Raw genomic sequence first — 21263 nt, forward strand, 5'->3', positions numbered from 1 at the left:
GGAATTCCCCTGCTGAATTTCTGTAAAGCAGCCACATGTGAATGCACAGAGACCACAAAGAAAAAAGGCAGGTTGTTTACTTGTAACTGACATTCTTTTAGTGGTCATCTCCATATTTACACAGCTCAACCACAGTCCCCTCTTTGGTGTCATATTCTAAACTTTCCTTCGTATATTGAGATTGGCGCAGTCAAAGTGCTTCTCCCTTGGTCCTGAGATAACAAAGGCAGTCTCAAGTGAACTGAGGGAACAGGTGGGAACTCCTCCTATACATACCGAAAGCTGGGGTGGGGAGGAGTTCTTGCCAAAACATTCACAGCTATGAAACCTTCCTGACAACATGCTCCATACAGGTGCAGAGCCCATATGTGTGAATGCAAAGATGACCACTCAAAGAGTGACAGTTACAGGTAAGCAACCTGCCTTGTTTTGTTTCCTGTTCCAAAAGTTACCTTGCTTCTCTCTTCCATTGTTCTTTCGTTAGGTGTACCAAGATTGAAGTAGATACTGTACTTTCTGTTTCTTGTGTTTTCCTTTCCAAATGCTATTTTTGAATTGCATTCCACAATCCCTAATAATAGCTTAGCCAAGTATAGGTCTCCCCATCATCACCTGTACCAGCCTTGCCTGAATGACTAAAGATTAGGTGATTATTCCATCTTGTGTTCAACAACTCATCAGCACCACAGGTAGCTTTTAACTGCTGTGAGATTCTAATATTTCTAGGTTAGTCAAATACATATATAGACATAGAAGTTCATATACACTCATTAAGCCACCTGGAGATCTTTGGCAGTTTTAAAATGAAATAAATAAATGGAGAAGAACAACAAGGGGATTCAGCAGCCCAAACTGTGGTGACTTTGCATTACCCTATGGTTAAAAATGCAGAAGTACTTTTGCAGAGAATAGAACTTGAACATCTCTTATCTTCACACAAGGATATACTTTTTTGTTTATTTCCCACAGGCAATATCAACTGGATAAGCTAACAGAGGGGCCAGGCTTCTCTTACTTGTAAGAAGACAGGGAGATCTAAACTCTTCTATGGCCCATGTTACTTTGTTGTTGTATATCCTCTATGGTTTATAGCCAGTTGTTCTTTATATATGGTTATCATAAAGTCTTAAAAGCTTTCAAATTATTTTTAGAAGAGGTAACACTAAAGTTTTGTGGAAGACTACATTCAGTGTGATTTTGATCATCATCCATTTACCTATGATTTTTAAAATTTTTAAAACAGATGTTTGAAGGGAAAGAAAAGCGACTAGAGCTGATCCGAGAGTTGCGTACCACTCATGCACTCCAGGAGGATGGGCAACTTTTGAAGAAAGCTGAGAAGCAAGTGACATTGGCATTGCAGCGGCAGCGAGATTTGCATGAACATAAGGTTTGACTGTAAACAGTGAGAAATTCCCTGCTGCCACATTTAAAAACTTTCCATTCTTGTTTTTTACAAAAGCATGTGTAACAGAAGCTGAAAGAGGGCTCTAGCCATCTGAGTAAACTTCCCCAGTATAGAATCATAGAATGGTGGAATAGTAGAGTTGGAAGGGGCCTGTAAGACCTTTGGATTGAACCCCCTGTTCAATGCAGGCATCCAAGTTAAAGCATCCATGACAGATGACTGTCTTCCTGCCTCTAATGTGGAGAGCCCAGGACTAATCGGTTCCATTGCTGTACTGCTCTAGCAGTCAAGAAGGTTTTCTTGATGTCCAGAGTGGGAACCAGTACCTCACGTGATTTGGAAGTGATACAGCTCAGTGAAGCCCGGACTAGTATTGGCTTTTTTGTAGCCGCATCTCTTTGTTTTCTGAAATTCGGCCAGTAATCTGCAACAATTCCCATTTCTCACTTGTGGTATTGTTGATCCATTGTGTTACTGTACATTTGGTTCCCTTTTCCTACATGCAGAACTTGACATTTGTCCCTCTTATTTTGTTGCTTTATATTAACACTGCTGGGGAAAGCTCTGGAAAACTCTGTGTTGTGTGTGTGTGGGGGGGGGGGCAAGCGAGCGAGCATGATGTGCAGTGTTAGGAGCATGCTTCAGGAGAATCTAGCTGTTCTCAGAATTCTAGGAGACATGGATGGTCTTTTAATCCCACATCAAGGTTGGACACTGAAGGTGAGTCCTATGTGTGGACAGATCCCTGCAAAAGACAGGTAATGATAAATGATGGAATGGTGATACATTGGTGAATGTATAGCATTGTTCATTTTTGTATGATGCCAAACATCTTGAGAAGTCTGGTCATAAAAAGGCACACAGAAATTATGGGTTCAGGTCAGGATTTTTAAAAAGTATAAACAGAATAACAAATGGCATATTTTTGCATTCCCATTAGTTGTCTCTCATGGAAAAACATTTGGCTCGGGTGGAAGGGAGAGCACTTGCAAACATGCTGGATTTCCTCTCGAAAGAGCTAATTAGGCTACAGGAAGAGCGAAAGATCCATGCTTTTGCTATGTTAGCTGAAAGACAACGTCGCATGCGGGAAGCAGAGGAGAGTGGATGCCGTCAGGTGGAAGAGAGGCGCAGGCGTGAAGAGGATGAGATCTTTAAACAGGCATGTGTTGGGCAGCAGCCTCAAAACTGCAAATGGACCTTGTCCAGATGCATTCACAGAAAAAAGGAGCTGGCTGTCCGAGCCTGGAATTTATGAAGAACAGGTTTCTGTGGGGAGGGAGGGAGGGATCCAAACTGCTGCAGGGCTGAGTATGTCTCACCCACAAAGGAACACTTTGTTTTTGGTTGGTTGGTTGGTTTGTTTGTTTTGTTTTTCCTTTGCATGCAGAATTTTCTTTTTCCCTTAGCACACATGTGCAGAGTATCCTTTCTGTATTTTTACATAAAGTCAAACCCTGTTAGCTAGAAATTACTGCTTACAACTGGTAACTGATCTTTGCTTCACACACAAATGCATGCACCTGTAGATAAAACTAAAACTACAGACAGCTGAGCTACAAAAATCAGAAATTAACCCTGGAACAATGATAGGTGGGATTGTGTAATTTTTCCCACTTTGGAGCCTTTTAGCACTGCTGAGGTATTGCTTTTCCACATTTAGCTGATAGCAGCATTGAAACTGAGAGTGTATACAACATGTAATATAATATTACGATGGACTAACAATGCCCTTCATCATGGCCAAGATATTTCTATATTGGACTGGTTTGCATGATCGAAAGATCATTTACAAGCATCTATGCCTTGATAACCCCTCTGTAACTGGCTTTGCACAACACGTTAACCCATGGCAGTTTGTACGACTAACAGCTAGTTGCATGGGATTGGGACCCACTGGAGAGCAAAATTGTAAGTGGTCATGGAAGCAACATTCCAGTCTCGCCCCTTTCTACCTACACAACAGAGCTACCTCACTGGACACCAGTCCTTTAGCCAGAGACCGTATCAATACACCAGCCTAGCAAGAAAAGGCTCAATACTGACGATTGCCAACATTGATGGGCAGTGTGACTCAGTCCTCCAATAACTCTTCCCTTCTCATTTGGGGATCGACTAAAACATCATATCTCCATATGGGAAACCATCACATCTGACCGGTGGATTCTATCCATTATAGAACATGGATATAAGATCGAATTTGAAACTCTGCCTCCTCTCAGAGCGGTCCATCATACATCACCCTCTCCAGTTCTACAAGAAGAAATCAAAACACTAATATGCAAAGAAGCAATCCGGAAGATAAACTGCTCAGAGAGACAACATGGTTTCTGCTTGGGATATTTCACCATACCAAAGAAGGATGGAGGTCTGCATCCCATCTTAGACCTGCATGGAGTGAACTGTTTTATCAAGACCAAAAAATTCAGGATGACCACACTACAAAGCATCCTACCATTATGGCAAGAGGAGGATTGGTTCGCATCTTTAGACCTGAAGGATGCTTATTTCCATATAAGAATTTACCCTACCTATAGACATTTTCTAAGGTTTCTGGTTAGTACGGAAGCATATGAATTCAACACACTCCCATTCAGCCTCACCACAGCACTGACTTTGAAAGGCCATTACAATTATGGTTCAATCGCATTCACCATCCCAAGCACAATTCTCCATACCAACTACTCAGGCCTCCACGCTCAGTTCTACAGACTCTATGCTGGTGGCTGGTCGATTCAAACTTAACTCAAGTGATTCCGTTCTAACCATTGCGCTCTATACCTGCACATCTCGAAATAGATGGGGAGCTCATTAAACTTCCTATCGAGCTCAAGGAATGTGGCATGGGCACAAAAGAAGGTGGCACATCAATTACCTTGAAGTGTTAATGATTTTCAAAGCCCTTTGTTATTCAAAACCATCCTGATGGGCAGGACCATACAAATAGCATCAGACAACATGTCAGCTGTCTTCTGTTTAAACAAGCAGGGAGGAACGCAGTCAGTTCCCTTAGACCATCTCACACTGCGTCTCCAGGATTGGTGCATTGATCACAGGGTGTATATTCAGACAGGTCATCTGGCTGGTACTGAGAATACAGAAGCGGACTCCTTAAGCCACTACATGTCTACAACTCATGAGTGGGAGGTCAACCAGAGAATCTGCCAACAATTGTTCAACCAATGGGGAACACCCAAAGTAGATCTCTTCACTACTCAGCAGAACAGGATTTGCAACTTATACTGCTCCAGAGCAGGGATAGGAGAGGATTCCCTAGGGCAGTGATGGGGAACCTTTTAGAGACTGAGTGCCCATACTGCAACCCAAAACCCACTTATTTATCACAAAGTGCCAACACTGCAATAAAACCTGAATACTGAGGTTTTAGTTTAGAAAAAACAACTCACAGCCATCCATATCTGCTGTCCTCTCAGCCGTCCTGCAATAACAACACCATCCCACCTCTTGGTATGGTAAGCTTGCTGATCACCCATATGTGTGATGCACAGAGACCAACAAAGAAAGGCAGGTTGCTTACCTGTAACTGTTGTTCTTCAAGTGGTCATCTGTGCATTCACACAACCGACCTGGCAGGCCCACATTGGTGCTGGTGGATGGATGTAGACATGCGAAACTATTGTCTAACGTGTCAGTACCAGTTGGGGTGAACAGTAGCTCTCACACTCACACATACACACACACATGAAAAAACAGCAGGCAATTTATTTTATTTCATTTTATTTCTATGATGCCCCATAATCTGAGGTTTCTCTGGACAGCTTTATAGAATGCAATTCACAGAGAGGCTATTCAAGGTGAAATTGCTCAGTGTTTTGCTAGACAGCTTCCAAAGGAATATAACAGGCTAAACCAGTGATGAGGATGTGTTACATTTTAAGGTATAGGAGCTGTGAAAAGCCTTAGTAGCAATTTGCTTGTCTACACTGGACAGGCTGGAGTTGCATTTGCGTTGTATTATTTTTTCAAACAAAGTCACCTCAGATCAGATCTAAATGAATTCTGAAGGGGACCACACACAAAAGTAGATATCTATAATCTGGAAAGAACAGCATCCATATGTGCTATAAAATGCAACTGAAGAAAGGATGATTCCAGAGAAAAGGGCTAGTATGGAGGCTTCCATGGTATAAATGGCTAATGAGATAACTGCCTTTATTTCAGTAGAAGAAGCTCAGCATCTGAATTGATACAAAAATTTTCCTAGGTTGTTCAGATACACCAGAGTACAGTTGATTCTTATTTAGAAGATATCATCTTGAGCAGCATGGAGACTGCAGCTGAAGATCAAGCAAGAGAAGAGATTCAGAGTCTGGCTGTGCAAGTCAACAATGTTGCTTATGAAATGGAAGCACGGTATGTGTTCTCAAGGGAACAGCAATATACACAAGACAACTTGTGGCACTTTAAAGACTGATCAATTTATTTCATAGAGCCCACTTTCTCAGTTTCATCTAATGACATGAGCAATTCTAGTTCACACAAGTTTTTATATATCTGTTCTTTAAGGTGCCACAAGACATTATTGATTTTATTGCAGTCAGCTCAGCTATCTCTTTGAAATATGAAACTTCATGACACAGAGGTACTGATGTTTTAAAAAATGGATTTGAAAGGTCCAGCTAACCTAGAAAGCAGCTGTTGAAGATGTATTGGGTTGATGATGAGGAACACACCTCTGTGCTCCGCACAGATTGCCTGTACCATTTAGTAAACTTTTAAGACGTTTGTTGCATTCAAGCAGATGTAAACTTTAAAGATTGTAACACCATCAGTGTGTTATATATCTCATCTGATTTAAAGCAGCAAATGCAGGTCCTGTTATTCCCCTGCAGCAAGCTCACTTTGCATCCTGTTGATGGAGATGAGATGTCATCATATTGTAATGGGTGCATTGAGACCCTCCCCCACCCCAATGATATGACGCTCTCTCACGGTTCACCTTATGTGCAAATAATACCGTTTTTTCAGAAATAGCTCTAGATGTGTAACAGAAAGAACTGAGGAACTGGGATAGGGAGAGGGGAAGTGAAGAAAAAGACCAAGAAGTAACTTCTTAATATGCATTATCTGCTCTGCAGGCGAAGTCACCTGCAGTCTGAAGAGATAGTGGCAGAGCTAGTTTATAGCTTCTTGATTCCTGAAGTGCGGAAAATGGCCATTAAGGAGAAAGGTAAGAAATGTGGACACCTTGTTTGCCTCTGCAGACAACTTTGCATTCTTAATCCCTGACTCCAGCATCCAGCCAACTTTTTCTACTGAATAAATTGAGTTCAATTTTGACAGGCTAAAATAATAAATATTTGCTAATTCTTTTATGAGGTCTTACCCAAAGTAAGACTGAATGTGGTATTCACCCACTGGTGGAATGGTTATTCTGGTGGAACATTCCCCACTGCAGCTTGTACGTCTGATGCAGAGGATTGGGGCATGCTGTTGGAGGGGGGGAAGGGGACATTCAGTTGTTTATATGACATGGGATGCAGCCCCAAGCACTAGTAGGACTGATGAGATTACTTCTTCATCATGGTCTCTGTGCATCATATATGTGGGCTTTGCCATGCAGGGCAAGGCCTGGATCGGAGAGAAACCTTCATAGCTCAGCATCACAAAGTGGGTGGGAGCTCCCACCATCCCTTCTAGGTCTTAGGATATGAAGGGGGGACCCCACAAATGGGCCCCCCATTTCTTTCCAGCTGCTCTCATTGCTGCATCACCTGATCAGATCAGCTTCTAGCTTCTGTAGACTCCCCAAGACCATGCACTTCCACCCAGTTCAGAGGCTCCTCTCCTGCACGTGACTCTCAATTGCCACCATCGACCACTCCCATGACCCCCAGACGCTGCACTTCTGTCTCTCTGCATGTTCTTCGTCGTGGCCTCTTTGCATCACACTTATGGGTGCTGCGCTTGTGCAGAGCCTGGGCCGGAAGATTAGAAAGCTAACAGTTTTTGGCTGGAAACTCCGCTCCCCTCCCTCTCCATAGTATAAATAGAGCGGAGTGTCCGCCATTTTACTCAGTCTTTGTGACCACCGTTCACAGTGCCTCGTGCCTGTTCATCTCTCACGTAGATCCTCGTGTTCACTGCTTGTTCTCACAGTTTTCATATATCTCTTCTCTATCTTTTATACTCCAAGTTTTTCTCTTGCCCGTTTCTCAAACCTTTCGTTCCTATCTTAAAAAAAAAAAAAAACCAAAAATATTATCTTACCCTCTGCACTGTCTTCTTTTCTGCGATGGCGCAGCGAGCAGCATTCCGCAAATGTATTGAGTGCGGATCCAAAATGTCCCCAGCAGACCCGCACGACCTATGCCTTCTCTGCCTCGGCAAGGGGCATAGAACTGATAAATGCAGCCATTGCTTGGCCTTTACCAAGCAGGCTAAAAAGAACAGGGAGAATCATCTCCGCAAGCTCCTCTGGGACCAGGCCTTGATGCAATCTGACCAATTGGTCTTAAGGCCTGGCTCCTCTTCAGCTGCACCCTCTCAATGCTCTGCCTCCACCATTGCTGTGCCTTCAAAGCGCCCTGCTTCGGCTTCTACCGCTCCTCCGCAGCATCCTTCAGATGAAGGTGCCACTTCGATGGAGGCCCAGCAGTTACCTTCTCCCCCAGCCAAGAAATGGGAGAAGCGTAAACATACTGGCTCAGATAAGCCCTCTGCTCACAAGAAGCCGAGGAAGGAAAAGGTGGACAAGCCCTCCTGTAAGGGCAAGAAGCCCGACCACCCCAAACACCAGGGTTCGGGTTCATCAGGGTTTTCAGTACCGACCGCCGCTACAGGACCGACTCCCTCGGGACCGGCCCTGCAGTCTGCAATGCAGGTGACTCCACCGGGATCCCCCAGGCAGACTGTTGGGCCTGAGAGTGCATCTCCTCGGCAACCAGAGGAACCGCTTAGGGAGTCCATTTCCGATGGAGAGATCAGAGACTCCCCACCAAGGGAACGCTCTCCAACCCCGATGCCCGCAGCCGAGCCACCTGCAATTAGCCATTACCACCCAGACACCGAGGTCATTCGTCTGAGAGCCGAGATGAGGATTGGCCGATGCCTGGCTATGGTGGTTTCACTGGCTGGGTTGAATACCATCCATTTGGTTACCCACGGGACGGTCAGTCACCATCGGTCCCAAGGGGGGCTCCATCTACATCAAGGCGTTCAGAGTGAGGACGACCAACAGCTTTGGAAACCTCCTCTTCTAGCGACCGGTACCACTATCCTGAAGACTCGGATGAGTCGGAGGTGGATTCCACGTCTCCTGATGTGGTTATTGCCTCCCAGGGCCCTGGATCCCCTGACGAGCCGCATGTCACGTTCGCGGAGCTCATATCCCACCTCGTTCAGTCACTGGAGTTCGAGGCCCATCATCGCCCCAGTCCCAGCACCGATCGTTTTTACGACATCGTCAGGGGAGAGCAGTCTGCAGCCATAGCTCTGCCATTAATCACCACACTCCGCCAAGTGATGGTCCAGCCGTGGGACCAACCGGCTCAACCACAGGCCACGTCTCGTCGGTATGAAGCCATGTACTGGGTTCGAGAGGAAGACATCCCATTCCTACTTGGTCACCCGAAACCGAACTCAGTGGTGGTCAATCCTGCATACCATGACTTGGTGGACTATTCTGGACAACTTGTCTATTGGTGTTCCGTTCCGACCACCTCAAGCAACAGTAACCTTGTACACCGATGCGTCTCTCGTTGGGTGGGGTGCAGCATGTGCAGGACTTCATGTCCAAGGGCCTTGGAACTGACAGGAAGCGACGAAGCATATCAACTTCCTCAAGCTCTTGGCGATTTTCAGCGCTCTCAAATCTTTCGAGACTGTACTTCGGCATCAAGTTGACCAAATTGCATCCGACAACATCGCTGCTGTTTTTTACATCAACAAGCAGGGCAGGGCAAGGTCACTGACTCTAGCTCGTCTATCGATGGAAGTTTGGGATTGGTGTATCCCAAGGGACATAATACTATTGGCGGTTCACTTGGCGGGAACTGACAACGTAGAAGCGGATACGCTGAGCAGACAGATGTCAACGACCCACGAGTGGGAGTTGGACAGATGACTTTGCAAACACCTCTTCCATCTATGGGGATACCCAGACATGGACTTGTTCGCTACCCGAGACAACAGAGTATGCGAACTGTATTGTTCGAGAGTGGGTATCAGATTGGGATCGATGGGATGCCCTCATGATCCCATGGAACAATATGACTTTCTATGCTTTTCCTCCAATCCCTCTTCTAATGAGGGTCCTATCGAAAATAGTGCAAGACAATGCCACAGGGATATTAGTAACTCCGTGGTAGCTGAGACAACCTTGGTTTACCACTCTCCTTCAACTGTCCAGAGGTGTATTTCTTTGGCTCCCAGCACTTCCTCATTTGTTAACACAGCAGAATGGAGCGATCCGACACCCAGACCTAACCTCCTTGAAGCTGACTGCCTGGCGCATCAGATGAATATTGCTGCTGACTCGATACCAACGACATCTCAAGCATCGGAAAACCTGGCTCGACGAACTGTACAACCAACGTCTCCCTTGGACTCGACAGGGATCACTTCGGGACCGATAGCTTTAGATTCAGATATTCAAGTGATTCTCGAATCTGCTCTGAGGCCGTCCACACGTCGGTCTTACGTGGCGAAATGGAGAAGATTCTCATCTTTTGCCGAGTGCCATTCTTTTTCTCCGGGATTGGTCTCTATTGAGAACATTTTACAATTTCTCTTTGAATTGCACCGTTTGGGACTTAAACCGTCATCTATAAAGGTTTACGCTGCTGCCATTTCACATTACCATGGTAATGTACAGGGCTCATCTGTTTTCTCCCAACCTATGGTTCGGTGTTTTCTCAAGGGACTACAGAGCCTTCACCCGTCCATTCATCCTGTTATGCCAACATGGAGCCTTTCCGTAGTACTCCAAGCGCTTACAAGGCCCCTATTTGAACCTTTGGCGACTGCTGATTTACGCCTAGTATCTTGGAAGACTGCTTTCCTTGTAGCCGTCACTTCAGCCCGAAGAGTTAGTGAACTTTGTGCTCTTTGAATAGATCCACTGTACTTGAATTTTCATAAAGAAAAGGTTGTTCTTCGAGTGGATTCAACGTTCCTATCTAAGGTGGCTACATCGTTTCATATGAATCAGGAGATTATCTTACTTGCATTCTTCCCATCACCATTGAATCCGATTGAAAGGTCTCTTCACACTCTCGATGTTCGATGCTGCTTAGCCTTTTACAGATCTCGCATGGAATCCTTCAGGAGCTCTAATAGACTCTTCGTTAAATATTCTGACTATAATAAGCTGCAACCTGGGCTGCTCCATGCACTTTCGCCAAGCATTATCGGCTTGATGTGTGTGCCAGACAAGATTGCTCCTTTGGTAGAGCAGTTCTCTCCACTATTCTTCGTTGATGACACCTCCCTCCTCCGAGTCTGGTAAGCTTGCTAATCACCCATATGTGTGATGCACAGAGGCCACGACGAAGAAAAGCAGGTTGCTTACCTGTAACTGATGTTCTTCGAGTGGCCATCTCTGCATTTACACAACCCACCCACCGGCCCTGCTCAGTGTTGGTGAGTGGAAATGTTCTTCATCGGTACCATACTTAAATATTTAGCATACTGATGATGCTATTGTGATATCATCTTCAGCCTTAAGGGGGCGAACGTTTGGTCTTCAAGACTGAGTAAAATGGCGGACACTCCACTCTATACTATGGAGGGGGAGGGGAGCGGAGTTTCCCACCAAAAACCGTTAGCTTTCTAATCTTCCGACCTAGGCACTGCGCAGGCGCAGCACCCATATGTGTGAATGCACAGATGGCCACTCAAAGAATATCAGTTACAGGTAAGCAACCTGCTTAACTGCCACCCAGCCTGCTTATGCTAACAATGGCTGGAAAGTGCACATCTATGGGACACTGGGGTTCACCCTGCTCTCCCCTCCTGCAGTGCAACCATGACTCTCCATGGTCCCCCACCTTAACCTACCTGATGGATTCTTCCAAGCACTTGGAATCCTCCAGTGATGACCTCCCTTTGGCCCCAGCCACACCAGACAGCGCGCTGGCGCCCACCACTGCTGCTCTGGACACTGCCGCAATCTCACTGGCCCTGCCTTGCCCTGCCCACAGGCAGACGCCAGTCACCACCAGCATCAATCTCCAGCCCAGCCAGGTGCTTAATCCTGCCCACACATGCATGACTCTCCCTGGCAGCAAAAATGCGCTGATGCCACCCTCCATGATGTCACCATGGAGTGCTACTGGAGAGCACACCAGCAGCATGAGGTCATCCATGGTGACCCAGCCCCTTCTAAGGGCCAAATATGCCCTTATCATTGCTAGGAGAACTCCGACTCTGACGCCAGCCCTGTCCATCACCCCTGTGAGCACAGCAGCACCAGCAACCACCACAGACAGTGTGCAGAGCCAGAGAGAGTCTGCGCAGCCCCACGGGACCATGGCCCCAGCAAGCACAGTCACTGCTCTCACAGCCTGCTCCAGGCGCTGTTGCACTGTTCATTGATCCCTGGGAAAAGGCCATCGCCATACAGCTGTCACTGATCCTCTTCCTCCAAGTCAGGTTAGAGTTATTCTCCCAACTTGTCTCACTCTCTCTTCCCTGCTCTCTCACCATGCTCCCCTGATGCCCTGGCCCAGGAACAGAACCAGCATTCACCTGTGGAGGGAAGGAGATGTTTCACTGCCCTAGTCCTCTGCATGGCTGATGACCTTGGCCAACTGGCAGAGCCAGCAGCTGACCCAGTCTTCAGTGCCCTGACTTCAGAGCACCCTGCTCCCATCTCCATCCCATTTCTTCCAACCCTGCTGCACACTGCACAGCAGTCCTGGAAGTCCCCTGCATCAGCACTGACCACCTCATGGTGAATTGAGTCCACTTTCCTCAAATCACTTTCCTCAATCAGCACCATAGGCCCAGCTCTATGACCGTTGAGTCAATGCAGGGGACCTCCCAGTGAGAGCATACCGCACCAGTGGACAGAGAGGGATGGCATCTCGATGGCCTCGCTTGAAGGGTCTATGCAGCATCCTCGATAGGGCTCCACATGTCCAAGCATGAGGCAGCCATGGCCAGATACCATCTCTTCCTCTGGGAAATGATGGGGTCCATGGCACAGCATCTACCAGCTGAACTATGTGATGCTGTACATCTATTCCATGTAGAGGCTGAAAATCTGCCCAGATACTAGCTCAAGGCAGCAAGGGACCTCCCTCAGGGTCTGCTTGACCACTGTTTCACACTTTCACTCCCCATCCAAGTATGTTCAGTTTTTGCACACCCCGTGGCACACAGGTTCCTCTGTGGCCTCCAGAACATTGCTCTACCAGTTCACCAATGCACACCATCATGGAGCCTCTTGTTTGTTCTGCGGGCCTTCACGAAGTGGCTCTTTGAACCCATGATGACAACTGACATGTGCCTCCTGTCATGGAATATGGCCTTTCTTGTCTCGTTCATCTGCACCTGCCACATCACTGATTTGTCCACTGTATGGATCAATATCCCCCTACCTCAATGTTTACAAGGACAAAGGAGGTCCTCTGCCAGGACCCACAATTTAGACCCAAGGTCACTTCCTCCTTCCACATCAATCCGGACTCCTCCCAGCTTTCTTCCTGAACCCCCATCAAGGCCTCGCTGCACCTGCCAAATGTCCTTGGGGTCCTTGCTTTCTACAAGTCGGCACAGAACAGCTCCAGCACGCAAACTGCCTCTTCGTCTGCTTCGGCAGCCAGAGCAAAGGGGGCCCCGTCTCGCCCCAGAGACTCCAAGTGGGTCTCCAGCACCATCTTCCTGGCATACAAGATGGCAGGACTCGATCTTCATGCATGCACTCATGCACCTTTCACATTCACACCTCTACTGCTCTCCCAGTTCTCCTCAGCAAAGCTGCTACGTGGTCCATACTGTCGACCTTCTGGCACGACAGGCTTGACATCTGCATGAGACAGGACTGTGCCTTTGGCTGGGCAGTCCTCTCAGCTGTCCTGTGATGATGAAAGTCCCACAATCCACAAAGGATGAACTTGCTAATCGCCTGCATGGGTGTTGCACAGAGACCATGACAAAAAAAGCAGGCTGCTTACCTGTAACTCTCATTCTTTGAGTGGTCATCCATGCATTCACACAACCCACCCTCTGCCCAGCTGGCTGCCATCAGACTGCCACACCTCTCCCCCCACCACTACATGGGGCTTGGGTTACAGAGGGTACCAGTACCTCTGCCTTCAGATGTCTGAAGACGATGCAGTCTCCAAGGCAACTGAGGCAGTGGGAGGGGTCCCCCTTCTTATTCTAAGATACAGAAGGGGGGCTTCCACCTCATGAGGTGAGCTATGGAAGTTTCTCTCCAATCCTGGCCTTGCACTCCATGGCAAAGCCCATATGTGTGAATGCACAGATGACCACTCAACAAATGACAGTTGCAGGTAAGCAACCTGCATCTCATCCTGTTTGTCTCTTAAACTGGACAAACAAGCTCTTACCACTACAGAGCATAAGCATTTTGGACATAGTCCTTCGATGTGTTCTTTCAGGCTTTTTTAGAGCCATGATGTAAGCTGCTGATGCAGCTGACTTCTGTTTCTAGGCTAAGCTAGGTGATGGGGCCACCATTTTTAGGTAACAGTAATAGGTCCCTTATCATTGAATGAAGTAATGTGAGTATATGGTGGACTTACGCTTTAATTTCTTGTTGAAGAATCTATTTTATTTATTCATTTGAGGAATTTATACCCTGCCCTCCAAGAACATTCCCATTTTAAAGTGCACTAAAATAAATGTAAAACATACAAATTAAATGTAACATCACTAGAAGTAGCACGAAGTCATGACACTCAGTCTTGATAAAAGTAATCAGACTGAATTAAAAGACCTCAAGGAGAAAAAGTCTTAGCTTAGTGCCAAAACAGCATCATTTTGGGAAGAACATTTCATAATTACAGTGCCTTTTTCTGCAAGTCATCATACCATGGATGGTAAAAATACTGAGAAAGGTACTCTGAGTATCTTAGAGTGCAAACCAGTGTGTGTGGAGACCTGCTGGCCTCCATTTTTGAGGCCTTGTGCAGAACAGGTGAAGTTCCAGAGGACTGGAGGGTGGCGTCAGTGGTCCCAATAGTAGAAGGGACATAGGGAATTACAGACAGATTAGGCTTATGTCCATTGTAGGAAAGAATGGAAGGGTTCATAATAGCAAGAGATCTAGTAACCCTAGACAGAGAAGGGAGGTTAGTGGCCACACAACATGGCTTCCACAAAAAAGGTCCTGCCAGACAAACCTTGTGGAATTCTATGACAAGGTTTCAAGGTGCCTAGATGGAGGGGATGCAGTGGATGTGGTTTACCTGGATTTCAGCAAGGGACAAAGTGCTGCATGATATCCTGGTTGAGAAATTGAGGAGTTTTGGCATAGACCAATGCACTGTCCAATGGATTAGAGCATGGTTGACAAACTGAAAGCAGAGGGTAACTATTAGTGGGGAATCATCAGGATGGCAGCCAGTGATGAGTGGGATCCCCCAGAGCTTTGTCCTGAGACCAGTGACGATACTAAAATGGCAGTGGCCACAACTGAGGAGCAGGTACCCCAGATCTAGAAGGATCTGGACAGACTATGGAAGCGGGCAGGGGACAGCAGGGTGATGTTCAATGTGGTTAAGTGCAAGGTTTTGCATCTGGGGCATAGGAATGGGTGTCATAAGTACAAGTTAGGGACAAGTGACTGGAGAGCAGCACTTGTAAAAAGGATCTTGGGGTACTGGTTGACTGTAGGCTAAACATGAGTCAGCAGTGTGACAGGGTGGTCAAGAGGGTGAACGCCAACCTTGGATGTATAGCCAGAAACTTGGCTTCTAGATCAAGAGCGGTATTACTACCACTCTATATGACTCTGGTGTGTGCACAACTGGAGTACTGTGTTCAGTTCTGGCTCCACATTACACGAAGGATATAGCCAGGTTAGAGTCAGTGCAGCTCCCACAAGGATGGGAGCCGTGTTGCAGGGAATGCCGTATGAGGTGAGACTGAGGGAACTGGGTCTTTTCAGCCTGGAGAAGAGGAGACTCTGAGGGGATCTGTTGGTGTCATAGAGGTATGTGAGGGGGTGTCACATGGAGGTGGGTAGAGCCTTGTTCTCCCCTGCAGAGGAGGGCAGGACATGCCCCAGTGGAGCCAAGCTCAGAGAACCAATGTTCAATTTGGATGCCAGGAAGTACTTCCTGACAGTTAGGACCCCAAGGATATGGAATGGGCTTCCATGGGAGGTGGTTGAAGCCCCTAGTGAGGGTGCTCAAGGATAGACTGGGCATGCATATGGTAGGCATGTTATGGAGCCAGCTGGAGCCAGGGGTTGGACTAGATGGCCTGGGAGGCCCCTTCTGATTTGTGCTGTTTCTATGTTTCTAACCGAGTCTTAGTTTTTGCCTCCTAGAGTAAATGACAGATTAAACTTGCTAAATGCCACACTACTGCCTTCCTAAGACATGGAATTACAATACCCTAACCCTCCTTGATGTCAGACATATTGATGTTTTGTTAGTCTCAAATCCTTCTGCAGCTCCAAATCCATAGCAGCTTGGATTTTGCTGGGGCATTGTATCCTATTAGCAATGAAGCCACAACACAATTAGAATCCACAACACTGACTCAGAATGCAAAAAATATTGAGGACCTCAATTTCATTAACAAAGGATTGTTTTGTGAGACAACTAACAATATCCTTATTATGGAGTAAAAACTGCATGACAGCTTCTAAAATGGGAGATCACCCAACCTACATCATAAATACAGACACGTTCTAGCACTGATTCATCTTTGAGCATGCAGCACTCTAATCCCCTTTAATTTTAGGGTCTATCCTAGTCAGGCAAGAAATCCCATCAAAGGTACAAGATTCTTAAGGGTTTCGTGGAGTCATCATTATTACTTGGAAGCTCAGGTGGCCTTGGTGGCACAGAGTGCCTCCTACTAGCTTTGACTGGTGACCCAGCTATATCCCTATCTGGACAGGAATATTTTGATTTCAGTAGTCCAGTTTATTTTTAAACCTACGTGGCACTACCTTGAAGTTTAGAAACTACACCTTGTGCAAAACATAGCAGCCAAATTAATAGTGAGGACACAGAGTCTATGGCCAGCCCAGCCCCTGCACGGCCCCGCACGGTCCCTAATGGTGTCAACGCCCTTAGGCTGTCGCCCTTTGGCCCACGGCCCGGCCGCGGCTGGCGAGCTAATGCCACAGCCCCTCCCCACGCCCAGCCCCCAATCCGGCGCAGCTGCCACCCACACTGGGCGGGGAGGGGCAGGAGAAGGGCTCGCGGAGCACTCGCCGGCAGAGTGGAGGGCCCACAGGTTGGCAGCATCCTGGTTCCCGGTCCCGCGGTGGCCATTGTCCATCCTTCGGGACAGCGGCGGTGTCAGCAGGCGGGTCGGGTCCGTGGTCTGCAGCGGCGGCGGTGTTGCACGGGTGGTGTTTGACTGCACAGAGACCATGAATTAAAAAGACATTAAGTCGCTTTCTTAAAGCTGAAGATGTGTTAACTGGATTGCTCTTTAGTTGTGTCAACAACTCTGTTACTTCAGAGATTTTTTTAACCCTATCCAATGGCATTAAGTCCTTAGCTCACTGCATACTCCACCTGGGAAAGGCACCAAGCCCACATCCATTACTTTAACTCTCTCTAAAGGGGGTTGTGACTGCTGCCTCATCCCCCTCAATTGTCAGGGCTTGCCACCTCTTCTTCCATCCATTTCCTCTCTTGTGTGCTCCCTGTCCCTGCCCACAAGGCTCCAGTACTGTCTTCAGTTCAACTCAGTTCATCTGATGACTTCTACTGTTAAATGACCTTTCATTCAAACAGGTGGTATAACTCACCTTTAACACAGACCGTGCACTCAACAAGAGTGATTTGTGAATTTCATAGATGTGGGGTGGTGAGGCAGGTTGAGTAAAGGGAATCAGAAGAGAGAACCCAAACTGTTTTCATTGCTGACTCCTTCAGAACTGTCTTTCTTTCTCTCTTCTACACAGTGAGGCAGTCCCAGAGAAAACACATTAATGCAGCTCATCAGATCATCCATGGGAATACAGAGACAGCAGTAAGACAGCTCTTTTCCACGGAGCTTCAGCAGGCACTGGGTGCAGAGTTTCCTCTAACACAATATTCAGGTTTTTCTGCAACAGCTGCAAAACAAGAAGCTCTTGAGGTTCCGGATAATCAAATCCAGCCTGAAATGTCACTTGAAGAAAGCTATCATGCTGAATCTTCCGGGCCTCCACTCAATGAGGAGAGCAAAAAGAAATAAGGTATGTTTAGAACTATGATCCTCACTAAGTAGTATATCCCACCCAAGTAAAGATGATGAAAACAGATGCATGGCATTGAAATGCTGAGTGATCCTCAGTTTTGAAAGCAACCACATTTGGCACTTAGGAAATCATCTTCACTGCCAAACCTAAGGGCTCCCAGTTAATTGTGTATCTCCATCTCCCCTCTCATTCTACCAATCTCTCTTTCTTTGCAACTGGTGACCCTCAGCAGGGTGTCTCCAGCTTTGCCTTGCTGTTTGCTTTAGTGACGGTTTGGTTGTTTTGATCTCAGTCACTAGAGAGGAGGCTTTTGGGGAGGCGGGATGGTCAGAAGACCTGACACTTATATGGATTTGGGGGAGAGGAATGGGACAGTAAAGCTATTGGGTTCAACCCCCTGCTTAACACAAAACTCCAACTTAAAAGCATCCCCAGCAGACCAATGGCTTGATAATCTGCTCCAGAATTTTCCAGGAGACTGATATCACTAGTAGTTCCTACTGGACTGTAGTTCCTAGATTCTTCATTGTTATATCTTCTGTACACTCTGAAGTGTCTGATCCTGCCTAATCTTGGAAGCTAAGCAGGGTTGGGCCTGGTTGAAACCTGGATGGGTGACTTAAATGTTGTGCTTTGGTTACTGGTAGTTTAGTTGTTGTTAGTTGCGAAGTTGTGTCCGACCCATTGTGACCCCATGGACAACATTCCTTCAGGCCTTCCTGTCCTCCACCATCTCTCGGAGTCCACCTAAGCTCACACAAACTGCCTCAGTGACTCCATCTAGTCACCTCATTCTCTGCCATCCCCTTCTTCTTTTGCCATCTGTTGTTCCCAGCATTAGACTCTTCTCTAGGGAGTCCTTCCTTCTCATTAGGTGGCCATAGTATTTGAGTTTCATCTTCAGTATCTGGTCTTCTAAAGAGCAGTCAGGGTTGATCTCCTCTAGGACCGGTTTGATCGCCTTGCAGTCCAAGGGACTCGCAAGAGTCTTCTCCAGCACCACAATTCAAAGCCCTCAATTCTTCGGCGCTCAGTCCAACTTTCACAGCCATACGTTGCAACTGGGAAAACCATAGCCTTGACTATACACACTTTTGTTGGCAGAGTGATGTCTCTGCTTTTTAGTATGCTGTCTAGATTTGCCATAGCTTTCCTCCCCAGGGGCAAGCATCTTTTAATTTCTTGGCTGCAGTCCCTGTCTGTGGTGATCTTGGAGCCCAGGAAAATAAAATCTGTCACTACCTCCATTTCTTCCCCATCTATTTGCCAGGAAGTGAGAGGACTGGACGTCATGATCTTAGTTTTCTTAATGTTGAGTTTCAAGCCAATTTTTGTGCTCTTCTCCTTCACCCGCATCAAGAGGCTCTTTAGTTCCTCTTCACTTTCTGCCATTAGAGTGGTATCATCTGCATATCTGAGGTTGTTGATATTTCTCCCAGCAATCTTAATTCCAACTGGTGATTCATCTAGCCCCGCCTTTCTCATGATGTGCTCTGCATATAAGTTTAAATAGGCAGGGCGACAGTATACAGCCTTGCCAAACTCCTTTCTCAATTTTGAACCAATCCGTGGTTCCGTGTCCAGTTCTCACTGTTGCTTCTTGACCCGCATACAGGTTTCTCAAGAGACAAATAAGATGGTCTGGTACTTCCATCTCTAAGAACTTGCCACAATTTGTTGTGATCCACAAAATCAAAGGCTTTAGCATAGTCAATGAAGCAGAAGTAGATGTTTTTCTTGAACTCCCTAGCTTTTCTTCATGATCCAACGTATGTAGGCAATTTGATCTCTAGTTCCTGTGCCTCTTCGAAATCCTGCCTGTACTTCTGGTAGTTCTTGGTCCTCAGTTCAGGCACTCTGTCTATTAGATCTAATTCCTTAAATCTATTTGTCATCTCTATTGTATATTCATCAGGGATATGATTTAGGTCATACCTTTGTGGCCTAGTGCTTTTCCCTACTTTCTTCAATTTAAGCCTAAATTTTGCAATGAGAAGCTCATGATCTGAGCCACAGTCAGCTCCTGGTCTAGTTTTTTTGACTGTATAGAGCTTCTCCATCTTTGGCTGCAGAGGACATAGTCAATCTGATTTCTGTGTTGACCGTCTGGTGATGTCCATGTGTAGAGTCGCCTCTTTGGTTGTTGGAAAAGAGTGTTTGCTATGACCATCGTATTCTCTTGACAAAATTCTACCAGCCTGTGCCCTGCTTCATTTTGTACTCCAAGGCCAAACTTGCCTGTTATTCCGGTTATCTTTTGGCTTCCTACTTTAGCATTCCTTCATCATCCTCCATGATGATAAGGACCTCATTTTTTGGTGTTAATTCTAGAAGGTGTTGTACGCCTTCATAGAACTGGTCAACTTCAGCCTCTTCAGCACCAGTGGTTGGGGCATAGACTTGGACTACTGTGATGTTGAATGGTTTGCCTTGGATTCGAACTGAGATCATTCTGTCATTTTGGAGATTGAATCTCAGTACTGCTTTTCCTACTCTTTTATTGACTATGAAGGCTACTTCATTTCTTCTGAGGGATTCTTGCCCACAGTAGTATACCTGATGGTCATCTGAATTAAATTCACCCATTCCTGTCCATTTTAGTTCACTGATTCCTAAGATGTCGATGTTCAGTCTTGTCATCTCTTGTTTGACCACATCCAGCTTGCCTTGATTCATGGATCTTACATTCCAGGTTCCTATGGAGTACAGATCTTTGCAGCATCGGACTCTCCTTTCACCACCAGATACATCAGCAACTGAGTGTCCTTTCGGCTTTGATCCAGTCGCTTCATTCTTTCTGGCGCTAGTACTAGCCCTCTGCTCTTCCCCAGTAGCATATTGGACACCTTCCGACCTGAGGGACTTATCTTCCGGTGTCATATCTTTTTGCCTTTTGATATTGTCCATGGGGTTTTCATGGCAAAGATTCTGGAGTGGGTTGCCATTTCTTTCCCCAGTGGAAGGAAGCTCTCTGCTATGACCTGTCCGTCTTGGGTGACCCTACACGGCATAGCTCACAGCTTCATTGAGCTACGCAAGCCCCTTCGCCATGACAAGGCAGTGATCCATGAAGTAGTCTTTTGCTATGCGGTAGCAATTGCCATTCTTTTGGACCACATGATCCCTTTAACAGGCAGCTCATAACAACAACTGACAGATCAGTGAGCAGAATGGGAAGAAAGTGCAGGGTGACCCCACCCTGATACATGTTTACTTGGATGTCCTATTTACTTCAGTTGTGCTTAGTTTTATGTAAACTATGCATAGGATTACAGCCATAGTCTCCATAGTTTTAAGGCACAAATCTTCCACAAGGCGATGCAGTGAATTAATGTAACAGAATGGGAAGAGGCAAGCTTTGGCATTCTCAGACATCTCTGCATTCTCTGATTTCTTTTCATTCTGAAGTTACCTGTGTTCCTTTGAATATGGGAAAGATAGGAAACCTTTGATGTATCCAGTTTAACTATGTGTTGATAGGTAGACCTTGGT

The 21263-nt window shown here is 46.4% G+C and overlaps 1 protein-coding gene across 1 annotated transcript in view; it reads left to right on the forward strand.

Annotated features, from left to right (window-relative positions):
- Positions 1-18502, forward strand: part of LOC123028526 (cilia- and flagella-associated protein 91-like) — a 32782-nt gene extending 14280 nt beyond the window's left edge. The window contains exons 7-11 of the mRNA XM_044440417.1: positions 1244-1390; positions 2349-2570; positions 5634-5782; positions 6508-6599; positions 17493-18502. Coding sequence (XP_044296352.1) covers positions 1244-1390; positions 2349-2570; positions 5634-5782; positions 6508-6599; positions 17493-17767 — 885 coding nt within the window. The 3' untranslated portion in view covers positions 17768-18502. The remainder of the gene's footprint in view (positions 1-1243; positions 1391-2348; positions 2571-5633; positions 5783-6507; positions 6600-17492) is intronic.
- The last annotated feature ends 2761 nt before the right edge of the window (positions 18503-21263 follow it).

This window comes from Varanus komodoensis, unplaced genomic scaffold (genome assembly GCF_004798865.1).
Source record: "Varanus komodoensis strain SLA01 unplaced genomic scaffold, ASM479886v1 scaffold370, whole genome shotgun sequence".
Classification (NCBI taxonomy): Eukaryota; Metazoa; Chordata; class Lepidosauria; order Squamata; family Varanidae; genus Varanus; species Varanus komodoensis.